A 27,192-nucleotide genomic window follows, 5' to 3' on the forward strand; every position below is an offset into this window, starting at 1 on the left:
TGACACAGTTTATTGACATTTTATAAAAACTCAAGCCAAGTGGAAGAATAAGGTACAATCCAAGGGTACAACCTGGTCAGTGCTTGTCAACCCTGTGGCACTTTTGGTGAAAATGACTCAGGAGGCAGGCAGCGCGGAAATTTAAGATCCTATGGATTTTAAGCTGGAGCAAATCTCAGGCAGGTTAAAGTTACTGACTGCCTTGTAGCTCTGTCAGAGAAAAGGGCTCAGTTACTCAGTCCTTAGGAGAGTTCCTATGTTCTCCTAATTAGACGCTAAGGCACCTCAACAGGGCCCAGACTACTCAGTCCTGGCCGTAATTCAGCGAGAAGGTTGCAGGTATCAGGGTTCTTGTGAACCTTCCTGAAGTGTATGTCCTTCCCCTACCTTGGCCTTTGCCCTAGTTTGTCCAACCAACTTGGTTCCAGATCCTTCTCGCAAACTGGAGCAGGCGCAAAATGAAATAAATAAGAGAACGGGTGTGACGGCAGGAGAGGGAGAGGCTAATTGTTTGCCTCAAGTCTGGTGCACTTCATGCAGCATCAGTTCACGAGGGATGGCTGTTTCTGGACCAAATTTGGTAGCTGCTCGGCGCTCAAAGGCAGCAACGTTCTTTTTGACGACTTCATCAAAAAACACGGTGGCCAGCTGGGAGTGCAGTAGAGAACGGAATTCAAAGGAAATCTGGGAATGGGGAAGAAACAAATTCTTCAAAACCATATGGGATAGACTTTGGCTAGCTATAAGGAGTTTTTCCCTTTCTTCAAAGCATTGATTTAGGGGCTGGAGCAATAGCATAGCAGGTAGGGCTTTTGCTTTGCACGGGCCGACCCAGGTTCAATTCCCAGCATCCCATGTGGTCCCCTGTGCATTACCAGGTGTGGTCCAAGACAAAACAAAAAAAAGGTATTAATTTAGAGCTGAGCTTAGGAAAGTTTAATATAAGTCAGACCAGTCACTGACTTGAGAAATGCTAAGTGCTAGCAGTATTTAAAGACTCACTCTAGGGCCAGAACAATAGTACGTGGGCAGAATGCTTGCCTTGCACAAGGCTGACCCAAGTTTCATCTCCAGCATCTCATACAGGCCTCTGAGCATGCTGGGTGTGGCCCAAAACGGCCCCGAAAAATAAAATACACTCTAAGGTCAGAGGCCAGAAAGTACAAGGGTTAAGGCCTTATACACAGCTAACCCGTTCAATCCCGATCACCAAATGGTCCTCCCCAAGCACAGCCATGAGTGAGCACTGAGCCAAGAATAACCCCTGGGCACTGTAGTATGAACTCAATACAACCCACCTCTTTTTTAAATTGAAAACGGGCTGAGGATATGGCTAACTGGGAAAGTGCATGCCAGTATGCATGAGACCTGGATTCAACACCCAGCTTTGCCCCCACACCCAGTTGGAGCCCAGTGCTGTGCTATACAACTCACCGAAAAATCCACTGTGCAAGTCCGGGGGTAGGCAGGAATACCGGGGCTGAATCGCCAAATGGTCTCTAAGTGGTTGAAGAGCTTACCGTCAGTGCAAACGGCCTAGAACGAGGCAGTCAAGTAGTTAAATACTAAAATGGGATTATATATATATATACATACATATATTTATGTAGTATAGAAAGTCTTGGAAGGCATTTTTTCCTCTAATGGGGAAATACTTGACATGTGGGAAAAAAATTACTACAAGGACCAAAATTGCCCTATAGTATAGAAGTGCATAGGGCCTGACAATAGTACAGTGGCCAAGGTTCAATCCCTGGCACTACATATGGTCTCCCAAGCCCACCAGGGGTGGTCCCTGAGTGCAAAGCAAAGCCAGGTGTGGCCCAAAAACAAGCATGAAAGTGCCAGAGAACACAAAAAACTGACATCCTCAGAGCTCACCTTTACCATGTGAGGTTTGACCATGGAAACAGCAGAGGTGTAACGTTCTAAGACAGGTGGGAAGCCAACCTCCAGCTGGGCCTTCAGGTGACCTTTGCGGCTGGATACCACAGTAGACTTCTTACACCAGGGGACAAACTCACGATACTCCTGAACATTGGACACCACCTCGAACATCTCCTGCATTGAGTACCTAGGGAAAGGAATCACAGAGAGGCCAAGGAACTGCCAGACGGTTAGTTCCTCGTCCTAGGCATGCCCTTTATTCCCCCATACCAATACCTACTAACCACCTTTAGGAACTACAGGTCCCAAATAAACCTGCAGGAATGACTTACTCTGCAAACACACAGAAGCTATTGCTGCTTTGCAGTTTACAGGATTTTTTTTGCACTAGTTATTTTTTTTTATTAGTGAAACACCATGAGGTACAGTTGTAGACTTAAAAATTTTTGTGCTTGGGTTTCAGTTATACAATGATCGAGTACCCATCCCTCCACCAGTGCCCATTTCTCACCACCACGGGTCCCAGTATCCCTCCCACCCTCCATCCTCCCATCCCACCCTGCCTCTGTGGCAGAGCATTCCCTTTTGTTCTCTTCCTCCTTTTGGGTGCTGTGGTTTGCAAAAGAGGCATTGAGTGGCAATCATGTTTGGTCTATAGTCTACTTTCAGCATACTTCTCCCATCCTGGGAGGATCCTCCCAACACCTTTTATTTGGTGCTCCCTTCTCTATCTGAGCTCCCTTTTCCCCTAGCATGTGTGGCTGGCCTCCAAGCCATGGAGCAAAATTCCTGGTATTAATCTCAGCCACTCTTGGGTGTTAGTCTCCTATTTTGTTACTTTATGTTCCCCAGATGAATGCAATCTTTCTATGTCTATCCCTCTCTTTCTGACTCATTTCGCTTAGCATGATACTTTCCATGTAGTACCACTTGTATGTAAATTTCATGACTTCATCTTAAAAATATGGAACGCTTCACGAATTTGCATGTCATTCTTGCGCAGGGGCCATGCTAATCTTCTCTGTATCGTTCCAATTTTAGTATATGTGCTGCCGAAGCGAGCACTGCACTAGTTATTTAATCCTAAAACAGACCATCTCAGGGAAAACAGAAACTGCCCATTTTTCTTGTGACCTGTGATCACAGAAGGATCTCAGACCTACTTTTTTTTTGGGGGGGGAGAGGAAGTAGGGCCCTTAGGGGGTGCAGGATTGGGTGACACCTGGCTGTGCTCAAGGTTTACTCCTCACTGTGTGTTCAGGGGATCACTCCTGTGGGTTTCTTGCAACCATATGGGGTCAGCATCATGCAAAGCAAGCACCTTAAACTTTGCACTTTGTACTTGCTCACCCAAATTGGGGCCCGGGGTGAGAGGGTACGTGAAGGTTTTGGGCTATACCTAATGGTGCTCAGGCTTTATTCCTAGCTCTTCTCCCAGGGGGTCTCTCCTGATAGGGCTGCAGGGAACGAGATGTGGTTCTGGGGATCCAGGTTGTCTGTGTGCAAGATAAATTAACCTGTGTCCATGTTCTAATCATCATGGGTGATTAAAGTACCTAGTTCATAAGTTTGTAGAGAGGATCAAATGAGAAATCTATGTAAAACACCTAAGCCATCGATCTATTAGCAGAAATAAGTGCTCGACAAGTGTTAGCTCAGGAAACAGACAACACTCTTAGATTGCCCAACTCTAGTCCTTTATCACTTAATGCATATGCACATCAGCAAAGACCAGGGAAACTCAGGTTGGAAGGCTGGCTGGGGAAAATAAAGGAGAGGATACAGGTTAGGAGACTGCCCAGGAATGAATGAATCACAATTTCCCATTACGTGCTAGCTAGACACAATTATCTGTTGGAAAGATTATGTGGAGGGACGTAGGGCAATGAAGGATGCTCACCCCATGATCCTGCGCTCTGAGTAAGCTTTTCTCTTATTGGTGAAGGGGGCAGCAAAGCCCATAAAGGAGCGCCTGGGCAGAGGACCAGTCTTAGCCGCCAAGACCCAGGCAGTCGGGGGCAAGAGGAGGCTGCTGGAGGTTGGAAATCTAAAGCAAGAAAGAAAGAAAGTCACAATTCTTTAGGTTCCTCAACTACTCTCAGCTGAAAGGCAGGAGGGCGCGTTCCAGGGAAGGACTGTCCAGACAAGATTTCCCCCAGCAGCTGCAGCCGCCCAGCCAGGCTCCCTGGCCAGGCAGTCACGAGTGTGAAAGGTCGAGGGCGGCTGAGGACAGGGTGGGGGAGGGGGGATGGGAAATCGCCGGGTGCGTAAGAGGCGCCTGTCGCTCTGGGCCAGGGGCCACGCTAGCACTGAAAGCTAGGTGCTCGGGGAGCATCTCCGGGCGCCAGAGCGACAAAGCCTGCAGTTAACTGAGCGCCCTCCTCCCGAGTCGAGGGGCTCAGGCCCCCACTCCCGGGGGCCTCCCCTCGCGGATAACCTGCAAAACTCCACGGGCACGACTGCCGCGGCCCCCCACTCCGGGCCCCGCCTCCATCCCAGGGTTGTTACCCGCCCCCACGCGCACCCGCACGGGGCAACTTGGGGTCCCTGGGAGTAGACCCTCACCCGGCCACCAGGACTCCGGCGCCTCCCACTCACCTCATTGGCCGCGCCGGGCCCGGGGGCGGGGCCGTGCGCGCGCCCGGGCGCAGCTGGAGGCTGCAGCAGCGCTGGGCCGCCGCGCGCGCGCCCGCCGAGGCCATGCGCGCGCCCCTCGCCCGCTCTCGGCGCTCGACCCCGCTGGCGACCGCCGCCGCCGCGACCCAGCGGAGCGAGGGCAGCAGCCCGCGGCGCGCGGCCGGCTCGGGGCCTCGGAGCGCAGGAGCCGCGTCCCGCCCCGGCGCTCGGGCGCTCCGGCACTGAGGGCGCTCGCCGCCGCGCCGCAGCTCCCCGGCCCCGACGTCACGCCGTTGCCAGGGCTCGGGACCGGCGGGGGGCGGCGGGGAGCCGGCACCGCCGCCCGTCGGGAGATGTAGTTCCACGCCCTCGGCCCGCGACGCCGGTTCCCGCACAGCTCTCGGGGACAGAAACCCAAGGGCCGTTTCGCTCGGTTCCGCTGCGTTCCAGCCTCGATCGCCTTCGGCCTTGTGTGTGGTTAAGGAGTTCTGTTCCTCCTCCAGAGGAATCGGAAGCCTCCCAATTTGAAGGAATTTGACCCTTGTGCACCGTAGATGGCTTTGACCTCCCAAATCTAGGTTAAGATTCAGCAGTTTCCTCTTTTTAAAATGTATGGGTATGGGTAAGGGGCCGGAGAGATAGTACAGCGTTTGCCTTGCGCACGGCCGACCGCGTTCAACCCCCCGGCATCCCATGTGGTCCCCTGAGCACCGACAGGAGTAATTCCTGAGTGCAGAGCCAGGAGGAACCCCCGAGCATCGCTCGCTGGGTGTGGCCCAAAAAGCAAAAAAATAAAACAATATATAAAATGTATGGGTAAGAAGCCGAGGTGGAAAGAACCAGGCAGGGAAGAAAAATCACCCTTTAAGGGGGTCGTGACGGCAGAACAGAGGGTAAGGCTTGCGGGCTGCCAAACCAGATTCTATCCTGGCACCCGTATGATCCCCTAAGTACCTCCAGAAGTGAATCTCTGAGCCACGTGTGGCCCCCAAAAAACGGAGAAAGAGAGAAAGAAAGAAAGAAAAGAAAGAAAAAAGGAAGGAAGGAAGGAAGGAAAGACCTTTAAAAGGGCCCGGAGAGAGTGTAGGTAGGGCCTTTGCCTTGCATTCCTTTATATGAAAAAATACGCATTTTTATGAGATTTATGAGGACTTCATGCACAGGAACCCGAGGCTATGAAACATTACTATGCTAGGAGGGGGAAATCACACTGATAGGGCTGGGGACATCGCTCTTTGGGCTGGAATACGTGCTTTGCATGCCTGAATCCCCAGTCCTTGGACACCCATGGTCCCCTCCTCCACATCACTGAGAGGGACTCTTTAGCATTGAGGCTGGAGTAGCACAGAATGCCAAGGGGTGTGGCCAAAACCCAGACCGCTCTAAAAAAGTTAATGATAACAGCAGGTTTGCCTTGGACCAGCCCACTCTGGTTCCATCACCTACAACCCATATGGTGCCATGTGGAGCCGGTCAGAAGCGATCCCTGAGCTCAGAGTGAAACTCGAAGCCTTAGGGATAGTTTAGCAGGTAGAGCCTTTGCCTTGCACCGCTGACCCAGGTTCCACCTCCAGCGCCACCTATGGTCCCCTGAGCCAGCCAGAAGTGATCCCTGAAAGAAGAGCCAAGAGTAAGTTCTGAGCACCACTATCTCTGGCCCAAAACACTAGTTACTGGGGCTGGAGCAATAGTACAGCGGCTAGGGCACTTGACTTTGCACGCGGCCAACCCGGGTTCGATTCCCAGCATCCCATATGGTCCCCTGAGCACCACCAGGGGTAATTCCTGAACGCAGAGCCAGGAGTAACCCCTGTGCATTGCCGGGTGTGACCCAAAAAGCAAACAAACAAAAAAACACTAGTTACTGACCTGAGTGAGAGTACAGCAGGTAAGGGTCTTGCTTTGCACACAGCTGACCCCAATTTGATGCCCAGACCACATGTGGTCCCCCAAGCACCACGAGGAGTGACCCCTGAGCACAGAAAAGTGTGGTTAAAAAAAATAAAAAGTGCAAACGTTGGTGAGATCAAATGTGCAAGTTACCACAAGGTGATGTGCCATCCCTCACACACATCACAGCTAAAAATGTTCAAGCACCACCACTAAGTATGTACAACCCTCAATCATCACGATAGCAACAACAATAAAGAAAAAGTAGGAGGGGAGAGAAAACTGAAAAATAATAAAATAACCCCAGGGCCCCAGGGCACAAAAACACTCATTCAAAAGCATGTATGCACACAGTTAATCACTACAGCACTTAGCACAATAACTAAACTATGGAATCAACCCAGGTATCCAATGATGATGAATAGATAATGAAGGTGTGGTATATATACACAATGAAATACTATGTAACTACAAGTAAGGGAAAAAATATTGTAATTCACTGCAACTTGATTTGAACTAGAGGATGCCATAATAAGCAAAATGAGTCAGAATATTATATGGACAAACACCAGATAATCTCACTTGTCTGTGGTACATAGTATAACAGGATGAGGGAGTAGAAGGTATAAGAGGAGTTCCTAAGCTCCAAATTATCTCTGCCCCTAGATGATCAAAATTAGAATAGGGAAGGAATCAAATGAGGGAGTCAGAAGAAGCCTCTGACACATCATCAAGGTAGAGATGTGGTATATTTATATATCTGACCCACAGAGCCAACAACACTGAATTCATGAGATCTAAACTACAACAACCAAACCCAACAATGTTCCTGAAAAGGTGAAAAATTGGGGTTGGAAGGAAACCTGCCATCATTGGTGAAGGCAAGTTGACTCTGTGGTGGAATTGATACCAAAACATTATGTTTTTGAAACTCAAGTATGAATAACTTTGTAAATCATGGTGCCTTAAAAAATTGCTTTAGGGGTGCCCATTGTGTGAGTGAAACTCAATCATGAACAACTTTATAACTCTTTATCACACAGGAATTCGATTAAAACATTATAGCACAGCGGGTAGGGCGTTCGCCTTACAAGCGGCCAACATGGCCGACCCGAGTTCGATTCCTCCGCCCCTCTCGGAGAGCCCGGCAAGCTACCGAGAGTATTCGATATGCCAGACACAGTAACAACAAAGTCTCCAATGGAGACGTTACTGGGCCCGCTCAAGCAAATTGACGATCAACGGGAGGGCCTTTACCTTTACCTTTACCTTATTTATTTTGTTTTTTGGGTCACACCTGGTGATGCACAGGGGTTACTCCTAGCTCATGCACTCAGGAATTACTCCCGGTGAACGATCCCGGGTTGGCCGCGTGCAAGGCAAATGCCCTACCCGCTGTGCTATCGCTCCAGCCCCAAACATTTATTTTTTAATAATAAAAATATTTTAATTACTTTAGGGACCTGAGCAATACAGAGGGTAGGGTGTTTGCCTTGCACATGGCCAACCCAGGCTTTATCCCCAGCATCCCAAATGGTCTCTTGAGTACTGACAGGTGTTACTCCTGAGTGCAGAGCTAGGAGTAATCCCTGAGCATCTCCAACTATGGCCCAAAAACAAATTAAAAATTACTTTAGAAATAATAATGATACTGCTGAAAGTAGACTATAGACCAAACATGACTGCCACTCAATGCCTCTTTTGCAAACCACAACACCCAAAAGGAGAGAGAGAACAAAAGGGAATGCCCTGCCACAGAGGCAGGGTGGAATGGGGGGAGCGGGGGGTGCGAGGGATACTGGGACCCGTGGTGGTGGAGAATGGGCACTGGTGGAGGGATGGGTATTTGATCATTGTATAATTGAAACCCAAGCACAAAAAATTGTAAGTCTACAATTGTACCTCATGGTGTTTCACTAATAAAAATTAAAATAATAATAATAATAATAATAGGACTAGATCACTAGTATAGGTTCAATCCCTGGCACCACATATGATTCCCTGAGCATTACCGGGAGTGCTCCCTGAGCACCACTGAGTGTGACCCCAAAAACAAAAAATAAAATAAATTTAAATAATAAAATAAAATATAGTTCTTTTGCAGTTTTGCAAGAATTTAAAAATAATAAAGATATGGGGCTGTAAAGAACACAGGGGGTAAGGTACTTGCCTTGTATGCAGCCCACCTAGGTTCAATCTCCAGTAACACATTTGGTCCCTACTCGGTGTGATCCCTGAGTGCAGAGTCAGGATTAAGTCCCAAGCACCACCACATATGGCCCCAAAACAAATATGTTCATGCCACTGTTACGAAGCAAATGCCATCTCTGCTTTTTCTAAATCCTTAATATTTCTAACCTCTAGTCTTGCTAAATCTTTAGTCAAGTGCTTCATTCTTGAGTAGAATAGGGCCAGATTATAAAGGTAATGAGAGGAGCCAGAGAGATAGTACAGCGGGTAGCGTGCTTGCCTTGCATGCAACTGACCCAGGTTCAATCCCCAGTATCCCATATGGTCCCTGAGCACCACCTGGGTAATTCCTGAGTGCAGAGCCAGGAGTAACCACTGAACATCTCCTGGAATCGTTGGGTGTAGCCCAAAAACAAACAAATAAATAAAAACAGTAGCCAGAGTGATAGTACAGCAGGTAGGATGCTTGCCTTATATGTGGTCAACCTGGGTTTGATCCCTGACATCCCATATGCTCTCCCTGAGCACTGCCAGAGTGATTCCTAAGCACAAAGCCAGGAGGAACCCCTGAGCATCACCAGGTGCGCCTCCCCACACCAAAAATGTAATGAGAGGGTTGGGAAATCACTCAGTGGTAGAGTACTTGCCTTACATATATGAACCCCTGGATTCAATTCCTGACACTACCAAAGTAAACACTGTCACCATCACTGTTCTCCCGTTGTTCATCGATTTACTCGAGCGGACCCAGTAACATTGTGAGACTTGTTACTGTGTTTGGCATATCGACTACGTCACGGGTAGCTTGCCAGGTTTTGCCTTGTGGGTGAGATACTCTCAGTAGGTTGCCGGGCTCTCCGAGAGGGACAGAGAACCAAAATAAACAAATAAACATAGTTATAGTATAAGTTGTCTTTTGAGTCTGACGTGACTTTTTTTTTTTTTTTGCTTTTTGGGTCACACCCGGCAATGCTCAGGGGTTACTCCTGGCGGTGCTCAGGGGACCATATGGGATGCTGGGAATCAAACCTGGGTCGGCCGCATGCAAGGCAAACGCCCTACCCACTGTGCTATCACTCCAGCCCCAAGAGACACTTCTTAACCAGAAAAAAGGAAACTAGAAACAAACATAAGAATTCTTACTCCCCCTATTTTTTGAAGTCTTACTCCCCCTATTCCTTGAGATTGCCAGTAAATTTGAGATTTGTTGCATGCAGCTGACCCAGGTTTGAGCCCCAGCACCCCTATGTTCCCTTGAGTGCAGAGCCAGGAATTAGTGCTGCTGGAAGTGGCTCCCCCCAATTTTTTTAATTAAAAAATTAATAAGGCTGGAACTTATGCTGGAAAGAGAAAGTTTGAGGCAATGGTTCCCACCCACCCCCACAGTGTTTTTTCATTGAATTTGGTCTCATTTTATCTGAATTTTAAAGAGAGGAGCCCTGCTTTGAACTGTGGTTTACATCATTCTGGGGAAAAGATATATCAATATTTATTTTCTATATGCAGAGATTTCACACTAAGTGGTAATGATAGAACCCAGGTTTGGGTAACCAGCAAACACACTGTGTGTGTGTGTGTGTGTGTGTGTGTGTGTACATGTGTGCATGTGTAGGGTCAGGAATTGAACCCAAGGTCTCGCAAGAGTTCCCTACCACTGCCTCACAAGCCTCAAATCCAGAGCATTTTTCACTCCTATTTCAATAAGTACTGATCAAGTTTAAGGCCAGAGGAAAAGTACAAAGTGTAGGACGCTTACACACGGCTGACCCAGGCTTCATCCTGGCACCACATATGGTCCCCTGAGCACTACCAAGAGTGATCCCTGAGCACAGAGTCAGGAGGAAGTTCTGAGCACCACCAGGTATGACCACCCAGACCAAAAATAAATAAATAACAGACCAGAGTTGACCCACAACTGAGTGTGGCTCACCCCACTCCCAAAAAAATCGCCTTACTTTTTTGTATATTTTTATATTGTTTTAGGTTCACACTTGGCCGTGCTCAGGGCTTACTCCTGGTTTTGCACTCAGGAATTACTCCTGGTGGCACTCTGGGGACCATATAGGATGCTGGGAATCAAAAGGATGCTGGAAATCAAAACTGGTCAGTTGTGTATATGGCAAGCACTCTGCCCTCGGTACTATCTCTATGACCCCCAATTATCTCACTTTTTCCTCTCCTAACATTTCTTGTTCCCTCAGCCTCCAGAGAGACCTTTTATCTCTATACCACCACCACCACCATCACCACCACCACCATCAGGTATATTATCTCATTCCTGTTCCAAGACAATCTGTGAGTCTGAGAAGTAGTACAGGGGTTAAGGTGCTTATCTTGAATGCAACTAACCTCAGTTCAATCCCTGACATTGTATATGGTATCCTGAGTACTGCCAGGAGTGACCTGTGTCCTCAGAGGTATAGCCTTTGACAGCTGCCAGGTATGCACAACGTAATCCTTTTCCCCACAAGGAAGATAAGAATCCAAGTCACTCTCAGAATGATATGACGTTGGCCCAGAGATGTGGCTGAGCTGTAGTACTTGCCTTGCTTGTATGAGGCCCTGGATTTGATCCATGGCAACGCACTGACAATATTAATACTTTTCCTTTTTTTAGGGGGGCACACCCGGTGATGCTCAGGGGTTACTCCTGGCTCTGTACTCAGGAATTACTCCTGGCTATGCTTGGGGGACCATATGGGATGCCAAGGATCAAACCTGGATTGTCCACCCTACTTGCTGTGCTATTGCCTCAGCCCCTGACAATATTAATAATGTGACCTTGGGGCTGAAGAGATAGTACAGTGGGTAGGGCAATTGCCTTGCATGAGCTGACCTGGGTTCGATCTCCGGCATCCCATATGGTCCTGAGAGCCAGCAGGAGTGATTCCTGACTGCAGAACCCTGAGCAACACCCGGTGTGGTCCCAAAACCAAAAATAAATAAATAATGTGACCTTGAGGGACTAGATTTACTTTTCCAGCTTTACCATCTCTGATCAGGGTCTTTCGCAAATGAGACAGCCACTTAGTGTGAAGAGTAAGGATTTGACTGGTAAAAGAACTGTGACCTCATTAATGCTCTGCCTTAACCGAGATAATGACTGCAGAATCCCCAAGGTACCATGGGTCTGTCAAGCCAATTTACCGATTGTCCCCCTACTAATTAGAGTAGCTAATTAAACTTTTCCTAGTTAATTCCCTATACTTGAAGCAACCAAATTCCCTGACATTTCTGTTATTCTACAGCAATATCATCAAGTACTAACTCAAAACACAATTCCCTGAGCCAGAGAGATAGATCAATGGGTTGGAGCATGTACTTTGAATACTGGAGGCTGGGATTTGATCTGAATGGCTCCCCTGTCATCATTAAGCAGGACCTCTGAGCACTGTGATATGAGTAGTTCCTGATCAAAACTAAAAAAAAAAACACAGTTCCATTGGGAAGATCCTTTACTACATCCCCTCCCCTCTTAACATGACTCTGAACACAGACCATGTATGATATTATGTGGAGTTGTATGTAGCCTATGTTCTCTAGTTATTGATGTGTATGTATACGCATGTCCTACTGTCATAGCATGCTCTGGTACTCGTCCTCAAGCAGAAGACTAGAAACAAGATGTCCTAATTCAGTAGAAACTTTATTTGAAGGAAAGAAGGAAAGGGCAGAGAAACTGGGGCGTGGGAGTTTCTTAAGTTGGATGCCCAGGAAAGGCAAAAGCCTCTTTCGTATTTTCTTAACTAGGGAGAATGGATGGGTGAGCACCTTGCACTGAGTTTAAGGCATGCGAGATGCCAAAACAAACAAGTAAGGCAGTGCAGAATGTTTGAGAGGGTTATCTTCTGCTTCTTCTGAGCGCATATCCTAGACCCATTCTCCTCGCATCCCGTACCGGGAATCTTCCTCTTTTTTTCTTTTTTCTGTTTTTGGATCACGGGTGGTGCTGAGAACCTAGCACTGGCTCTGTGCTCAGGGATCATTTCTGGCTGAGCTCAAGGGACTCTATGCAGTGAGGAAGGTCACCAGGCCAATAGTGTGCAAGGCAAGTGCCTGACCCACTGAACTGTCTCTCTGGGCCCATTCTCTTTCTATTCTCAACCTATTCCTCTCCAGCCTCTATATCACTATATCACTGCTACCAAGTTATAAATTCTACAAAAGGACACCATCACTTCTTTGTTTCTACCTCTAACCATTTAGTATAGATAGAACTTTCTGTAAGAGTGATACTCAATCAACATTTTTTAGAAGGATGAAAACTGAGATGTTAACAGGTAGGCATCTGCTTAGAGTTACCCCCCAAAATTATTATTTATTATTATTATTTTGTGACAATAACTCTTAAACTTTACTCTCTTAATAATTTTCAAATATATTATTATTATTATTATTATTATTATTGGGCTGGAGCGATAGCACAGTAGGTAGGGCGTTTGCCTTGCAAGTGGCCAACATGGCCAACCCGAGTTCAATTCCTCCACTCCTCTCAGAGAGCCTGGCAAGCTACCGAGAGTATCTCACCCATACGGCAAAACCTGGCAAGCTACCCGTGATGTATTCGATATGCCAAACACAGTAACAAGTGTCACTGTGTATATGTTACTGGACCCGCTCAAGCGAATCGATGAACAACGGGAAGACAGTGACAGTGACGGTGAGTGATTATTATTATTATTTTCAGGTTTTGAGCCACACCTGGAAGTGTGGCTTACTCCTGGCTGTTTGCTCAAGAGATCACTTCTGGAGGGCTCAGGGGACCATATGGGGTGCCAGAGATTGAACTCGGATCAACCACATACAAGGCAACTGCTTTACCCACTGTACTATCTCTCTGGCCCCCAAGTTACCAAATAGTAATTTACTCATCAAATTCAGAAGAAAAGCTACACAGCGTGGCTTTGGTACCGCTTTCAGTGTCCCCTTCACCCTTGTGCGTCTTTCTAAGCCCTGGAAGTATTTGTGTCATTTATATCATGTCCTTTTTTCTTTTCTTTTTGGATCATACCTGGTGAAGCTCTGGGGTTACTCCTGGCTCTGGACTCAGGAATTACCCCTGGTGTTGCTCAGGGACCATATGGGATGCCGGGAATCAAACCCAGGTTGGCTGTATGCAAGGCAAACATGCCCGACCTGCTGTGCTATCGCTCTGACCTCATACATCATATCCCTTTCCCCCCTACTGGAAAATCCTCTTTATGTGCTCTAAATAATATTAAATATAACTCCTTGAGCCCATCCTCCTCCCATCAGCTGCCCAGAGAACCTGCTGGCAACCTCCCTGTTCACCTCCTCTCCCGTGGCAGACCCAGGCACGTGACTCCATCTCAACCCCTGCCTCCAATTGCTCAGGTTACCAAGGGCTATTCTGGGGAAAGGAGGCCACATAGTCGCCTCCTCCCTCTGGGCCCTTGCCTAGCTTAGCCCTTCCTGGAAGGTTTCTCACTCACGGTCAGTAGCCAAGTCAACGTGTCCTAACATCCATCTCCATCTAACTTCCAGTTATCTGCACTTAGAGTTCTTAAACTTCAACTTCATCATTATTATCATAAAACATGGTGTACCTACTACTATGTGCTGCTTTGCTTGAACTATAGTGAGTAGTGTTAATAGACACCTTTGACTTTAGATTTCTTCCTTTCTCTTTCTTTCTTTCTTTCTTTCTTTCTTTCTTTCTTTCTGTCTGTCTGTCTGTCTGTCTTTCTTTTTCTTTCTTTCTTTCTTTCTTTCTTTCTGTCTGTCTGTCTGTCTGTCTTTCTTTCTTTCTTTCTTTCTTTCTTTCTTTCCCTTTCTTTCTTTCTTTCTTTCTTTCTTTCTTTCTTTCTTTCTTTCTTTCCCTTTCTTTCTTTCTTTCTTTCCTTCCTTCCTTCCTTCCTTCCTTCCTTCCTTCCTTCCTTCTTTCTCTTCCTTCCTTCCTTCCTTCCTTCCGTCCTTCCTTCCTTCCTTTCAAAAGAAAAAAATCTCTTTATCTTCCCTTCCTTCCTTCCTTCCTTCTTTTCTTCCTTCCTTTCTTCCTTTCAAAAGAAAAAAATCTCTTTATCTTCCCTTCCTTCCTTCCTTCCTTTCTTCCTTTCTTCCTTCTTTTCTTCCTTCCTTCCTCTTCCCTTCTTTCTTTTCTCCCTCCCTCCCTCTTTCTTTTCCTTCCTTCCTTCCTTTTCTTTCTTTTTTCTTTCTTCTTTCTTCCTTCCATTCTTTTCTTTCTCTCTTCTTTCTTTCTTTCTTTCTTTCCTTCTTTCCTTCCTTCCTTCTTTCTTTCTTTCCCTTCCTTCCTTCCTTTCAAAAGAAAAAATCTCTTTATCTTCCCTTCCTTCCTTCCTTCCTTCCTTCCTTCCTTCCTTCCTTCCTTCCTTCTTTTCTTCCTTCCTTCCTCTTCCCTTCTTTCTTTCCTCTCTCCCTCCCTCTTTCTTTTCCTTCCTTCCTTCCTTCCTTCCTTCCTCCCTCCCTCCCTCCCTCCCTCCCTCCCTCCCTTCTTTCTTTCTTTCTTTCTTTCTTTCTTTCTTTCTTTCTTCTTTCTTCCTTCCGTTCTTTTCTTTCTCTCTTCTTTCTTTCTTTCTTTCTTTCTTTCTTTCTTTCTTTCTTTCTCTCTCTTTCTTCCTTTCTTTATTTTTTTCTGCCACGCCTGGGGTTGCTCAGGGATTACTCCTGACTACATTCAGGCATTACTTCTGGCCAGGTTCGGGGGACCATATGGAATGCTGGGCATTGAATCTAGGTCAGCCGCTTGCAGGCAAGTGTCCTATCCTCTGACCTATCCTCCAGCCCCATATTTATTTGTAAATATTGGCCCAGCGAGTGTAGCATAATACAATGAGTAGGGTCCTTGCCTTGGTTATGGCTGACCTGGGTTCAATGTCTAGCACTACATATGGTCCCTTGAGATTGCCAGGGATGATCCTTCGACACAGAGACAGGAGTAAGGTCTGAGCATAACCAGGTGTAGCCCAAAGGCAAACTAAAAAAAATAAATATTTAAGGTATAAGTACATTCCACATTCCCTGTCCCTGAATTTCTCCAAGAGAAAGCAATTACAAATGTCTTGTTTAATTTTAACAATGCGCAGGGGTTACTCCTGGCTCTGCACTCAGGAATCACTCCTGGCAGTGCTGGGGGGCCATATGGGGTGCTGGGAATCGAACCTGGGTCGGCCGCGTGCAAAGTAAATGCCCTACCCCCACTGTGCTATGGTTCCAACCCCCCAATGTCTTGTTTATCCTTCTGGTGTGAATCAAGATATTGGAAGCAATATAGATTATTGGAATTAAGAGGGAGGACATTTTTATTTTATTTATGTTTGGTTTTTGGGTCACACCATGCAGTGCTAAGGGCTTACTCCTGGCGCAGTACTCAGAGATCACTCTTGGTGGTACTCAGGGGGCTATATATGTGGTGCTGGGGATCAAACTCAGCTTGGCTATATGCAAGGCTGGCATCCTACCTGCTATACTATCCCTCCAGCCCTGAGGGAGGGCATTAATTTTTTTAAAAACTTATTTCATTTTTGGGTCCCACATGGGAATGTTTAAAGGTTACTGCTGGCTCTGCACTCAGGAATTACTCCTGACAGTGCTCAGGGGACAATATGGGATGCCAGGAATTGAAGCCAGGTTGGCCATGTGCAAAGCAAGCACCCTACACACTGTATTATCACTCCAGCCTCAGCATATTATACTTCTGCTTTTTTTTAAAGGGGTATTTTTAAAGGGGGGGGTGTCCATACTGGGCAGTACTTTAGGGCTTACTCCTGACACTGCAACCAGGGACCTTTCCTGGAGGGTTTGGAGGACTATATGGGGTGCTGAGAAATGAACCCAGGTCAGCCACTTGCAAGGCAATTAAGTGCCCTACCTACTGCACAATCCCTCCACTTCCCTTTTTTCTGCTTTTTTTTTCTTTTTGGGCCACACCTGACCGTGCTTGGAGACCTACGTCCCACTCACTAGTGGCGAGTGGAGTTCGCATGGCACTCTGTGGTGCATAGAGGACCATGTGTTGCCAGATTGGACTTATCAGGACCCCAATATGAAAAGCACATGTGCTCCAGCCCATCAGGAGCTATCTCCTTGGCCCCTCAACTCTTTTCAATGATGTTCCCAGGCAGGAGAGAACATACTTAGCATTCTGGAGACTCAAGCTCAATCCTATGGTTTCCGGGAGCACTGGTAGATGTGACTCCAAAAACAAAAACTTTAAAATGTTTCCATCTTAGGGAGCTGGAGAGATAGCACAGCGGGTAGGGCGTTTGCCTTGCACGCGGCCGACCTGGGTGCAGCCGACCTGGGTTCGACTCCCAGCATCCCATATGGTCCCCTGAGCACTGCCAGGAGTAACTCCTGAGTGCAGAGCCAGGAGGAACCCCTGTGCATCGCCAGGTATGACCCAAAAAGCAAAAAAAAACAAAAGTTTCCATCTTAGAACACATATTGTTTTTGTTCGGGGCCATAGTTGGAGGTGCTCAGGGCTTACTGCTGTATCTGGACTCAGGAATTGCTCCTAGTGGTAATCAGGGGACCAATATAGTGCTGGGGATCAAACCCAGGTCCACTCTGAAAAAAATCAAGTGTTCTATCCTCTAAACTGTCTCTTCAGCTTCAGTATTCCATAGTAAATTGTTCCAAGGTTTAGACAGGACTCTGAATCACCTATTAGAAGTCGTAACTTCTTTTTTAGCTTGCTTGCTTTCTTTATCTTTCCTTATCTTTCTTTCTCTCTTTCTCTTTCTCTGTCTCTGTCTCTCTCTTCCTTCCTACCTTCCTCCTTCCTTCCCTCCCCAGTCTATGCTCCTGGCTTACTCCTGGCTCTTCACTCAGGGCTCACTACTGGTGGTATTCAGGAACTACATATGGTCCCAGTGATCCAATTCAAGGCAAATACCTTAACCTCCGTTTTGTCTCTTTGGCCCTGTTATCCTTTTTTGGACTGGTATAACATCCACTTAGTTTTTCCTTGATTTATTGCTGGATTTCCTTGATTTATTGCTTAGGGGCTGGAGCGATAGCACAGCGGGTAGGGCGTTCGCCTTACACGCGGCCAACATGGCCGACCCGAGTTCGATTCCTCCGCCCCTCTCGGAGAGCCCGGCAAGCTACCGAGAGTATTCGATATGCCAGACACAGTAACAACAAAGTCTCCAATGGAGACGTTACTGGGCCCGCTCGAGCAAATCGACGATCAACGGGAGGGCCTTTACCTTTACCTTTACCTTATTGCTCTCTGGCTTCTGCAATAGAAAAGAGGAAACACTCTAACTCTTGTTTGGAGAGAAATCCTGGAGACTTCTGAAGTATGGGCCCTGTCATCTCTCCCTGGCAGTGAATGGAATTGGGATTCAAACCGAAAGCGCTCCTCTTCTTCAGGCCTTCCTTAGCCATCAGGCATCAATTCACAGAATCTCTTTTGCAAATGTTTTTTTGTTTTTTGTTTTTTTTAGGTTTCTTTTTTTGCCATCTGACCATATTCACAGTATTGGTCTTGAGACTGGGAGATAACTCAAAAGAATGGAGCACATGTTGGGGGCCCTGATTTCAGTCTTTGGTGCCACATGGCCACTGTGGCCACTCCTAGGCAGCCCTGGAAACCCCTTGGACTCCAGGGCCAAGTGCTACCACAACTCCTAGTGTGAATGTCAGGGTCTGAGTGTGGGCAGGTCCAAGTATCTAACTTCCCACTGCAGGGCAGAGAAGCACAGAGTTGACTCTGGCTGGGTAACACAGGGGAGGACATTTTTATTTGTTTGTTTATTTTGTCATTTCTGGGGATGCTCAGGGTCTACTTCTGGCTCTACGCTCAGGCACCATGTGGAACTGAAGTTGATACTGGGGTGGGGCAGTGTATGGCAAGTGTGGGGAGGACTCATTTAATTTTTTTTGAGGGGGGCAAACCATGTAATGCTCAGGGCTTACTGGGGAGGACTCTATCAAAATAAACAACAAGGAACTGAGAGACAGTACAAGGATTAAGGCATTGCCTTGCATATGACCAACCCTGGTTTAATCCTCGTACCAGATTTGGCCCCTTAAGTATCACTAGAAGTGGTCCCCAGAGTACAGAGCTAGGAGTAAGCCCTGAGCACTGCCAGGTGACCCCCTCACCCAAGTGAAACAAAATAGATGGGCAGAGTCATAGCCCAGTGGGTTGAGCACATGCTTTGCATCCAGGAGAGCAGGTTTGATCTCTGGTCCTGCCTGGTGCTCCCCCATATGCTGCACTTTGGGACTGACCTGGAGAGCACAGAGCCAGGACTAGCCCCCATCGCAGTTGGGTTAGAGATCCCCCAAACCAAGCAACCAAAGAAACAAAACAGAGGAAGCTGGACAGATGGTGCAGAGTAAGGCACTTGTTTTGCACAGGGTTGGACTGGGAAGCATCCAGGCAGCATCCCTGGAACAGCATCCTGCTGCCCGAGGACCACCAGGTGCGATTCCATTGGGTGTGGCACCTCCCCACAAACAAGTGAGGCAGGAAGATGGCTCAAGGGCTCACATGTCTGGAGTGCGAGTGGCCAGCTGGACCCCTGAACCCAGCAGGAAGTAGCCCCTGAGCACTGCAGAATATAGTCCGGAAGTAAAACCACACAAAAAGGGGTTGGTGACCTGAGGCCCTTGAGTTTGCTCCCCTTGCACCAAAAATAAATCATAAAATTACAAGGGTTTATTTTTTTCTTTCTGCTTTTTTTTGGGGGGGCTAACCCAGTAAATGTCAGGGTTTGCTCCTGGCTCTGCACTCAGGAATCACTCCTGGGGTTCTCAGGGACCATTTGGGGTAGGAGAGATGGAATCTGGGTCATCCGTGTGCAACACAAGTGCCCCACCTGCCGTACTATGGCTTCGGTCTTGACCAGTCTTTTTCTTTGTTTGATGGTTGGTTGCCTCTCTATGTCTCTACAGACCTATAGTTATAGAGACAACAAATTTCTCTCTCTGTCTGTCTCTGTCCCTGGGGTTCAGGCCTCATACATGTAATACATATGTATGCTATTCCAGCACTTTTTTTACTGGATGTTTTCTGCCCAACTCAAGTGTGGTCACACATAGCCCACGGTGGGGACTGGCGCCTTTGCCCCGCCTGGGACGATTTGCGACAGGAAATCCCCCGATCTGACGCCACGCCACCCCCCGACCCTCTTTCCCAAGTCTTGGGCGTCTGGGGGCTCGTGACCCCGGGGGCTGTCCGCGGAGCCGACGGCTGAGATCGAGAAGCGCGCACGATCCAGTCCCCCGACCCCCGGGAGCGGGTCGCAGCGCCCCGCGGGGCCCCGGACGGAAGCCGCGGGCAACGCGCAGCGGGTCGCGGGTGGCGGGGCGGCGGCGCGCGCGGCGCGGCGGAGCCCCGGGCGGGCCGCAGGGCAGCGCCGGGCCCCGGGCGGCCGCCAGGGAGCGCTGCGGGCTCCCGCTCGCCCGCCCCCCGGTAGGCGGGGCCGCGCTTTCCCCGCAGCCGCCGCCGCAGCCGCCGCCTGGGCCGCCCCGTGTCCCCGGTGGAGCCGCCGCCGCTGCCGCCGGGAGCTCGATGCGGACGGAGCCCGGGCCGGGCCATGGGGATCCTCAGCATCACAGACCAGGTCAGCCGCCCGGCCCGGCCGGCTTCCTCCTTCCAGGTCCCGGCGCCGCCGCCACGCGAGCCCGGGGATGTGCGGCCTAGCCTGGGCCCGAGCCCGGGTCTCCCGCAGCTCCCGCCCCGCCCCACGCCGCGCTCCCCTCAGCCCCCGAACCCGTGTCCTTGGGGGAAGGGGGGGCCCGGCGACCCGCGGCGACCCCCCTGCGACCCGGACCCCGGAGCGGAGCCCCTTCCGTGACGCTCCCCCCAAATCTGGTGTCACCCTCCCCCCCCCGCCCGTTCTCGCTCCGGTTCCGCTTCGGCCCCGGCCCGCTGCCTGAACGCCGGTTCTCCCTGCAGCCGCCCCTGGTCCAGGCCATCTTTAGCCGAGATGTGGAGGAAGTACGATCCCTGCTCTCGCAGAAGGAGAACATCAACGTGCTGGTGAGTCGGAAGCCCCGAGGATGGCGAGCCGGTGTCCGACCCCTCCCGGCCCGCCCGGGCACCCCGGGGATGAGGCTGTGCGCTCCGGCCGGTCGCGCGCCCAGCACACGTCGGTGGGGCCCGGAGCGAGGATGCCCAGAAACGGGGCTCGCTTCTGAACTGTGGGTGTCTGCAGCGCCCCCACCCCTCCGGGAAGCAGGAGACTGCCTGGCCAGTCCAGTGGCTCTGACCCGGGTCCCCCTCCTCCCTGCGTGCTGGCTTTGACCTTAGATTGGCTCCAGAACCCATGGGGTGGAGACTGTGGGGGGAAAGTCTGGCGTGCTAAGACTTGGGCTGGGGACCCCCCCTTTTCTGTCTTCCCAGGACCAAGAGAGGCGAACCCCACTGCATGCTGCTGCCTACGTAGGCGATGTCCCCATCCTCCAGTTGCTACTGATGTCAGGTGAAAGTGGGGAGTGGGAAGGTGTGTCTCCCGGGGAGGGACCCAAGGGGAGGAGCCCCTCTTTTTTCTTCCCCCAATACCCAAGTATTGTTCTCCAGCATTTGTTCCAGGCGAGGCCTCGCGCGATACAGGCCAGATGACTGGCTCTCTTCTGTACCCCTCTATCCCCACAGGTGCTAATGTCAACGCTAAGGACACACTGTGGCTGACCCCTCTTCATCGTGCTGCTGCCTCCCGAAATGAGGTACAGGTGTCCCCTCTCCTTTCACAAACCTCCCAAGGAGGTGATACGTTGAGGGTAGAGGTGCTGGCCTGGACAGCCTCCGTCCCGTGCCCGACGTGCTGGTGTCTTCCCAGAAGGGAGTTGGCCAGACCTCAGCCAGCCCCCAGAATTGGCTAGTGAGGGGGGCCGAGTGTTGCCAGCTGCCTTGACGCAGGGGAGAGAGCTTAACACTGGGCTGGCAGACTGCGAGGGGACTCATTCCTCCCTGGGGGGCCACCTTGGCGCCTAATCCCCTGCTGGGCTCTAAGGTTTCTCTTGTTGCTAAGGAGGATGGGGGTGCTGGTCTGGTGCCTCCCTGCGCCTCGTGAAGCATCAGGTTGACAGCCTAAAGGTCAGAGATGCCTCAGTCATTGGGCCTCTCTGCTATGAGGAGCGGTAAAGGAGACCTTCTCTTGGCCAGTTGGGAAGGTGGTGACGAGGAGAGGCCTGGAGCCTGGATTTGGAGAGCAGTCAGTATCTTGTTCATCGAGGCCATGGGAATGACTGCTGCCTTTTGAAGGGCTCAAGGAGCATGTTAAGGCATTTGTGGAGCTGGAGTGTGTGTGTGTGTGTGTGTGTGTGTGTGTGTGTATCTAGGGATTCAAGCCCACAGCCTCACACATGCAAGGCAAGGGCTTTGCTGTGATCCTATCCCTGGTAATTCTTTTTTTTTTTTCTCAGAGTAGTAGGGAAGAGAGATGTTTGAGGGTAATGGCTTGGGTAATGATCACAGGAGGGAAAAGGCAGGGGCCTAGGCTTTCCTCAAGAAGGCAGTGAAGGGGCTGGAATTATAGCGCAGCAGGTAGGGTGTTTGTTTGCCTTGTGTGCAGCCAACCCAGGTTCGATTCCCAGCATCCCATATGGTCCCTTGAGCACCGCCAGGAGTAATTCCTGAGTGCATGAGCCAGGAATAACCCCTGTGCATTGCTGGATGTGATGCCAAAAAAAAAAAAAAGCAGTGGATCTCTTTGAAACTCCAAAAAGATCCAGTAGTTATTAGAAGGCCAGGTGTGTTGGGAAGGTGAGCAGGGGAGGTGGGGCCGCATGTGCTGTGCCCACCTGTCCCTCCCGCTTCTAACGCCCTAGCTGGTGTCACTCCCACTCCCTGGCTAAGGTCTCTCCATTTCCTTCGCCCCTCAACAGAAGGTGCTGGGGCTGCTGCTGGCACACTCAGCAGATGTCAATGCCCGAGACAAGCTGTGGCAGACACCGCTGCATGTGGCCGCTGCCAACCGGGCCACCAAGTGCGCTGAGGCGCTGGCACCCCTGCTGAGCAGCCTCAACGTGGCTGACAGGAGCGGACGCAGTGCCTTGCACCATGCAGTCCACAGTGGGCATCTCGAGGTGAGGACCCTCCGGCGCCCCCCTCCCTCTGTCCTTGATGGGTCCCCCTGCCTGGCTCCTCAGTTGTCAGGCCCCAGGAGAGGCAGCCTGAATGGTCCCACAAGCGCTGGGCTCCAGCATCCAGTGCGCGGTCAGGCTAGAGGGAGGGCCCTGCGGAAGCCGTGGGAGCGTGGGTCTGGCTCTGAGCCGGTGTCTCTCCTATCCCAATGCAGACGGTGAACCTGCTTCTCAACAAAGGAGCCAGCCTGAATGTCTGCGACAAGAAGGACCGGCAGCCTCTGCACTGGGCAGCGTTCCTAGGTGAGCGAGGCTTTGGGGCCGGCGGGACTCCCACAGGCCGGGTGACGATTTGCCACCTTTGGAGAGAGAGCAGAGGGTTGCAGAAACTGACTGGTGACCCTCCCCTTCCTTGGAAATGTCTCTTCTCTCTCTGTCTCTAATTGCCTCTCTCTCCCTCTCTCCCTCTTCCTCTCACAGGGCATTTGGAGGTTCTGAAGCTGCTGGTGGCGCGGGGAGCAGACCTCGGCTGCAAGGACCGCAAGGGCTATGGGCTGCTCCACACCGCTGCTGCCAGTGGCCAGATTGAAGTGGTGAAGTACCTGCTCCGGATGGGGGCTGAGGTCAGGGCTCTGGGGGCTAAAGGCGGGGGCTTGAGGTCAGGAGCCCGAGGTGAGAAGGCCCGGAGGGATTTTTCTTGTTAATAGTGCCCTCAGAGGGGCTGGAGCGATAGCACAGCGGGTAGGGCATTTGCTTTGCATGCGGCCGACCCGGGTTTGATTCCCAGCATCCCATATGGTCACCTGAGCCCCGCCAGGAGTAATTCCTGAGCGAAGGGCCAGGAGTAATCCCTGTGCATTGCCGGGTGTGACCCCCCCCCAAAAAAAAAAGCAAAAAAAAAAAAAAGAATAGTGCCCTCAGAGAGGGGTCTGGAGCAAGATAGTATAGTAGGTAGGGGGCTTGCCTTGCACGTGGCGGACCTAGGTTTAATCCCCAGCATCTCATTTGGTCGCCCGAGCTCTTCCGGAAGTAGTTCCTGAGCAATGCCAGCTTTGGCCTCCAAACAAAACAGTCGTGCCTTGAGACTTTCAGATCAGGAAGCTGAAACTGAGGAGACTCAGACAGTCATCGGATTTCAGGGGTTCTCTAAGTTGTCTGGGTTCTCGTGACGGTTTCTGCTTTGCTCAAACTGATACCCCCCTTACTCTTGCCCCTGGAAATCCAGATCGATGAGCCCAATGCTTTTGGAAACACAGCTTTGCACATCGCCTGCTACCTGGGCCAGGATGCTGTGGCTATTGAGCTGGTGAATGCCGGAGCCAACGTCAACCAGCCGAACGACAAGGGCTTCACGCCACTGCATGTGGCGGCAGTCTCCACCAACGGCGCACTTTGCTTGGAGCTCCTGGTCAATAACGGGGCAGATGTCAACTACCAGGTGCATGGAGGGATGAGACCGAGACCGATGGACGGGGAGAGGACCTGGGCTGGGCAGTCCTGACTGGTCTTCCCGTCTGAATAATCAATTCCCTGGGAACTGTCTACTTTTCTCCTGGGTTTATTGGACCAGTGGTTTTCAGCAGCCACTGTAAAACAGTTAAAAGCCCTGGATTAGACCTGGCCAGGGATCCAGGAGCATGTGAATGGAGATGTCCACACAAGCCCTCTGTCCTCAGGGTGGGTCCTTTGGAACGGGCTACTGGGCATTGTCCATGTCCTACACTGGAAAACAAACAGACAAACATAAAATGCCTTGTTTCCGCAGAGCAAGGAAGGAAAAAGTCCTCTGCATATGGCTGCCATCCATGGCCGTTTCACCCGCTCCCAGATCCTCATACAGAATGGTACGAATTTGGGAGTCATCGCGTACTCACTCCCCAACCCCAGCAAACTATCCTTGAGCCCCTGAACCCCTTTCCTTCCTTAGTCCAGCTTCTTTTTTTTTTTTTTTTTTGCTTTTTGGGTCACACCCAACAATGCTCAGGGGTTGTTTCTGGCTCTGTGCTCAGGAATTACTCCTGGCGGTGCTTGGGGAACCATATGGGATGCCGGGGATTGAACCCAGGTCGGCCGCGAGCTAGGCAAACACCCTACCTGATGTACTGTCACTCTGGCCCTGGTCCACCTTCCAACCGATTCCCTAATCGTGGGCATCGGGATCTCTGCATGGCGCCCCCTGCCCTGCCCACCTGGGGGTGTCCTTCCCAAGCAAGAGAAATCATGGCGGACACTTGGTCCGGCTCTGGCGTGTCATAAGCATCAGCTATGACTAACTCGGGTGAGTGGGCTGAGGTGAGGGCTCCGCTTGAGTTTGCGTGTGTGCCCCCTGCCGTCCCCCCAGGCAGCGAGATCGATTGTGCCGACAAATTTGGGAACACGCCACTGCACGTGGCTGCACGCTACGGACACGAGCTGCTCATCAGCACCCTCATGACCAATGGCGCGGATACCGCCCGGTGAGTCAGTCCGCTCGCCCCCAACACGGAGAGCCGGTCTGCCCCCGCGGGGCAACTCTGTGAGAGGGCGCCTCACCCCCAGCTGGTCTCTTCACGACCCCTGACCCAAGGCCCTCCCTGTCCCCCAGGCGCGGCATCCACGACATGTTCCCCCTGCACTTAGCTGTCCTCTTTGGATTCTCTGACTGTTGTCGCAAGCTTCTTTCCTCAGGTAGGCGTGGAGCAGGTGCAGGGTGGTGGGCCGGGCCCTGGGAGGCCAGGGTGTGGCCACTTAGCTCGGCATCCCCCTCACCCCTGTCCTCCCGCAGGTCAGCTGTACAGCATCGTGTCTTCACTCAGCAACGAGCACGTGCTCTCAGCTGGGTTCGACATCAATACCCCCGACAACCTTGGCCGCACCTGTCTTCATGCTGCTGCTTCTGGAGGGTGAGTCCCCACCCTGCCTAGCCTGAGGGGCAGTCGTGAGAGCGGTCACAGCCGAAGGGCCATCTGGCACCGGGGCGGAGGGCTTCCCAACACCCTGGTGGTCTTTGCCTTTTTGCCTGTGTGCTAGGGATGAAACCCAGGGCCTCACGCATGCAAGGCGTGTGTTTTACCACTGAGCCACGCCCCGTCACTCCTCCCCTGCTTAAAAAGAAAATAATGCTGTTATTACTGTTATCGAAGTTCAGAAATATCTAGCATTCTGAACATAGACAAAGGAGGGAAGAAATAAAGGCGCCCAGAATGTTGTAAATTGTGTTTCGTACAAAGATTCTTGAGTTTTGTTTTGCTTTTTGGGCCACATGCAGCAGTGGCTCTGCACTCAGGAGTTGCTTCTGGTGGTGCTTGGGGGACCACATAGGATGCCAGGGATCGAACCCAGGTTGGCCATGTTCAGGGCAAATGCCTTACCTGCTGTATTATCACTCCCCACGTCAGGAGTCACACCTGGAGGTGCTTAGGGGACCATATGGATGCTGGGAATTGGACAGGCAAGCACCCTGCCCTCTGTACTATTTCTCTGGCCCCGATTCTTGACGTTTTAGACTCTCTTTTGGGGGACGCTCCCAAGCAGCCCTAGAGGGGAGCCCTGCCAAGCTGCAGATGGGACTCAGGACCTCGCCCCTGCAAGGCACGCACTCTGACCCTCTGAGCTGTCTCCTTAGCCCTTCTTCAGTTTTTCATTTTATTTTTGTGGCCATACCTGATGGTGTTCAGCAAGTACTCCAGTCTCTGTGCTCAGGAGTCACTCCTAGAGGAATTGAGGGGCCGTATAAGTCTCTGGGCTCAAACTCAGATTGGCCACACAGCAAGGCAGACATCTTACTTGCTGAACTATCTTCCTGGTCTTCCCTAAGCTGTCATTGATTCTTTTTTCTTTTAAATGTTTAATCACAATGTTACAAAGTTATTCATGATTGAGTGCCAGGCATACAATGTTTCAACACCAATTCCTTCACTAGTCCTCACTTTTCCTGCACTATGTACAGTTTCTCTCCCACCCTCTAGTGACATGTTTTCTTTCCCCAAAGAATTCCTGTTCTTGAGCAGATCAAGAAAGGTAAACACAGGGGGCCAGAGTGATAGCACAGTGGATAGGGCGTTTGCCTTGCACGCGGCCGACCTGGGTTCGATCCCCGGCATCCCATATGGTCCCCCAAGCACTGCCAGGAGTAATTCCTGAGTGCAGAGCCAGGAATAACCCCTGAGCATCGTTGGGTGTGACCCAAAAGGGAAAAAAAAAAAAGAAAGGTAAACACAGAATTCTACAGTTTGTTTCAAAACTGCTTAGGGGGTGGGGCAAAGCTATATATTGCTACAGTGTAATATAATGTAGATAGATGTACTGCAGCGCCTAAATCACTTGCCTCTTATGCTGCTGACCCGGGGTCAATTCCTGGCCCCTATATGGTCCCTTGAGCCCCACCAGGAGTGATTCCTAAGTGCAAAGCCAGGAGTAAGTGCTGAGCACCACCCAAAAACAAAATTAAAAAAAAAGAAAAGAAAAGAAAGAAAGGGAAAAGATAAGCAGTTTTAAGATCTGGAGAGAGCTCTGTGGACTAGAATGTAGATGCCAAAGCCCGGGATACAATTCCTGGCAACGAATGCACACCCCTCCCCCCCACCTCCTGATGTTATGCAAAAGGCA

At 50.4% G+C, this 27,192-nt stretch overlaps 2 protein-coding genes and 1 non-coding gene across 3 annotated transcripts in view; 1 reads left to right on the forward strand and 2 right to left on the reverse strand.

The window, feature by feature from the left end:
* On the reverse strand, window positions 1–20,116 carry COQ10A (coenzyme Q10A). The gene is made up of 6 exons (XM_056119978.1): window positions 19,623–20,116; window positions 4,486–4,902; window positions 3,788–3,934; window positions 1,882–2,074; window positions 1,435–1,536; window positions 1–684 (listed from the first exon to the last, which is right to left on the reverse strand). Exons 1-6 carry the CDS (start codon window positions 20,114–20,116, stop codon window positions 517–519), a joined length of 1,521 nt encoding a protein of 506 aa, XP_055975953.1. The 3' UTR covers window positions 1–516.
* On the reverse strand, window positions 2,846–2,952 carry LOC130029367 (U6 spliceosomal RNA). The gene has a single exon (XR_008793320.1). It is a non-coding gene; the product is annotated as a U6 spliceosomal RNA (small nuclear RNA).
* ANKRD52 (ankyrin repeat domain 52) overlaps window positions 20,007–27,192 on the forward strand; it is a 16,846-nt gene continuing 9,660 nt past the window's right edge. The window contains exons 1-12 of the mRNA XM_056119940.1: window positions 20,007–20,141; window positions 20,477–20,560; window positions 20,924–21,002; window positions 21,176–21,246; window positions 22,408–22,608; window positions 22,821–22,908; window positions 23,086–23,228; window positions 23,831–24,043; window positions 24,371–24,449; window positions 24,947–25,061; window positions 25,190–25,272; window positions 25,370–25,487. Coding sequence (XP_055975915.1) covers window positions 20,115–20,141; window positions 20,477–20,560; window positions 20,924–21,002; window positions 21,176–21,246; window positions 22,408–22,608; window positions 22,821–22,908; window positions 23,086–23,228; window positions 23,831–24,043; window positions 24,371–24,449; window positions 24,947–25,061; window positions 25,190–25,272; window positions 25,370–25,487 — 1,301 coding nt within the window. The 5' untranslated portion in view covers window positions 20,007–20,114. The remainder of the gene's footprint in view (window positions 20,142–20,476; window positions 20,561–20,923; window positions 21,003–21,175; window positions 21,247–22,407; window positions 22,609–22,820; window positions 22,909–23,085; window positions 23,229–23,830; window positions 24,044–24,370; window positions 24,450–24,946; window positions 25,062–25,189; window positions 25,273–25,369; window positions 25,488–27,192) is intronic.

Source organism: Sorex fumeus, unplaced genomic scaffold (assembly GCF_029834395.1).
Source record: "Sorex fumeus unplaced genomic scaffold, SorFum_2.1 ptg000042l, whole genome shotgun sequence".
NCBI classification, from domain to species: domain Eukaryota; kingdom Metazoa; phylum Chordata; class Mammalia; order Eulipotyphla; family Soricidae; genus Sorex; species Sorex fumeus.

What these genes read in the sequence shown, in the direction of transcription:
- COQ10A (XM_056119978.1), bottom strand. Translation starts at nt 20,116, where the DNA reads ATGGCCCGGCCCGGGCTCCGTCCGCATCGAGCTCCCGGCGGCAGCGGC. An exon ending in CAAAGGCGCCAGTCCCCACC is followed by an intron (nt 4,903 to 19,622) that starts GTGGGCTATGTG and finishes TCTGTCCCCGAG; the next exon opens with AGCTGTGCGGGAACCGGCGT. An exon ending in TCAAACCTCACATGGTAAAG is followed by an intron (nt 1,537 to 1,881) that starts GTGAGCTCTGAG and finishes GCCTCGTTCTAG; the next exon opens with GCCGTTTGCACTGACGGTAA.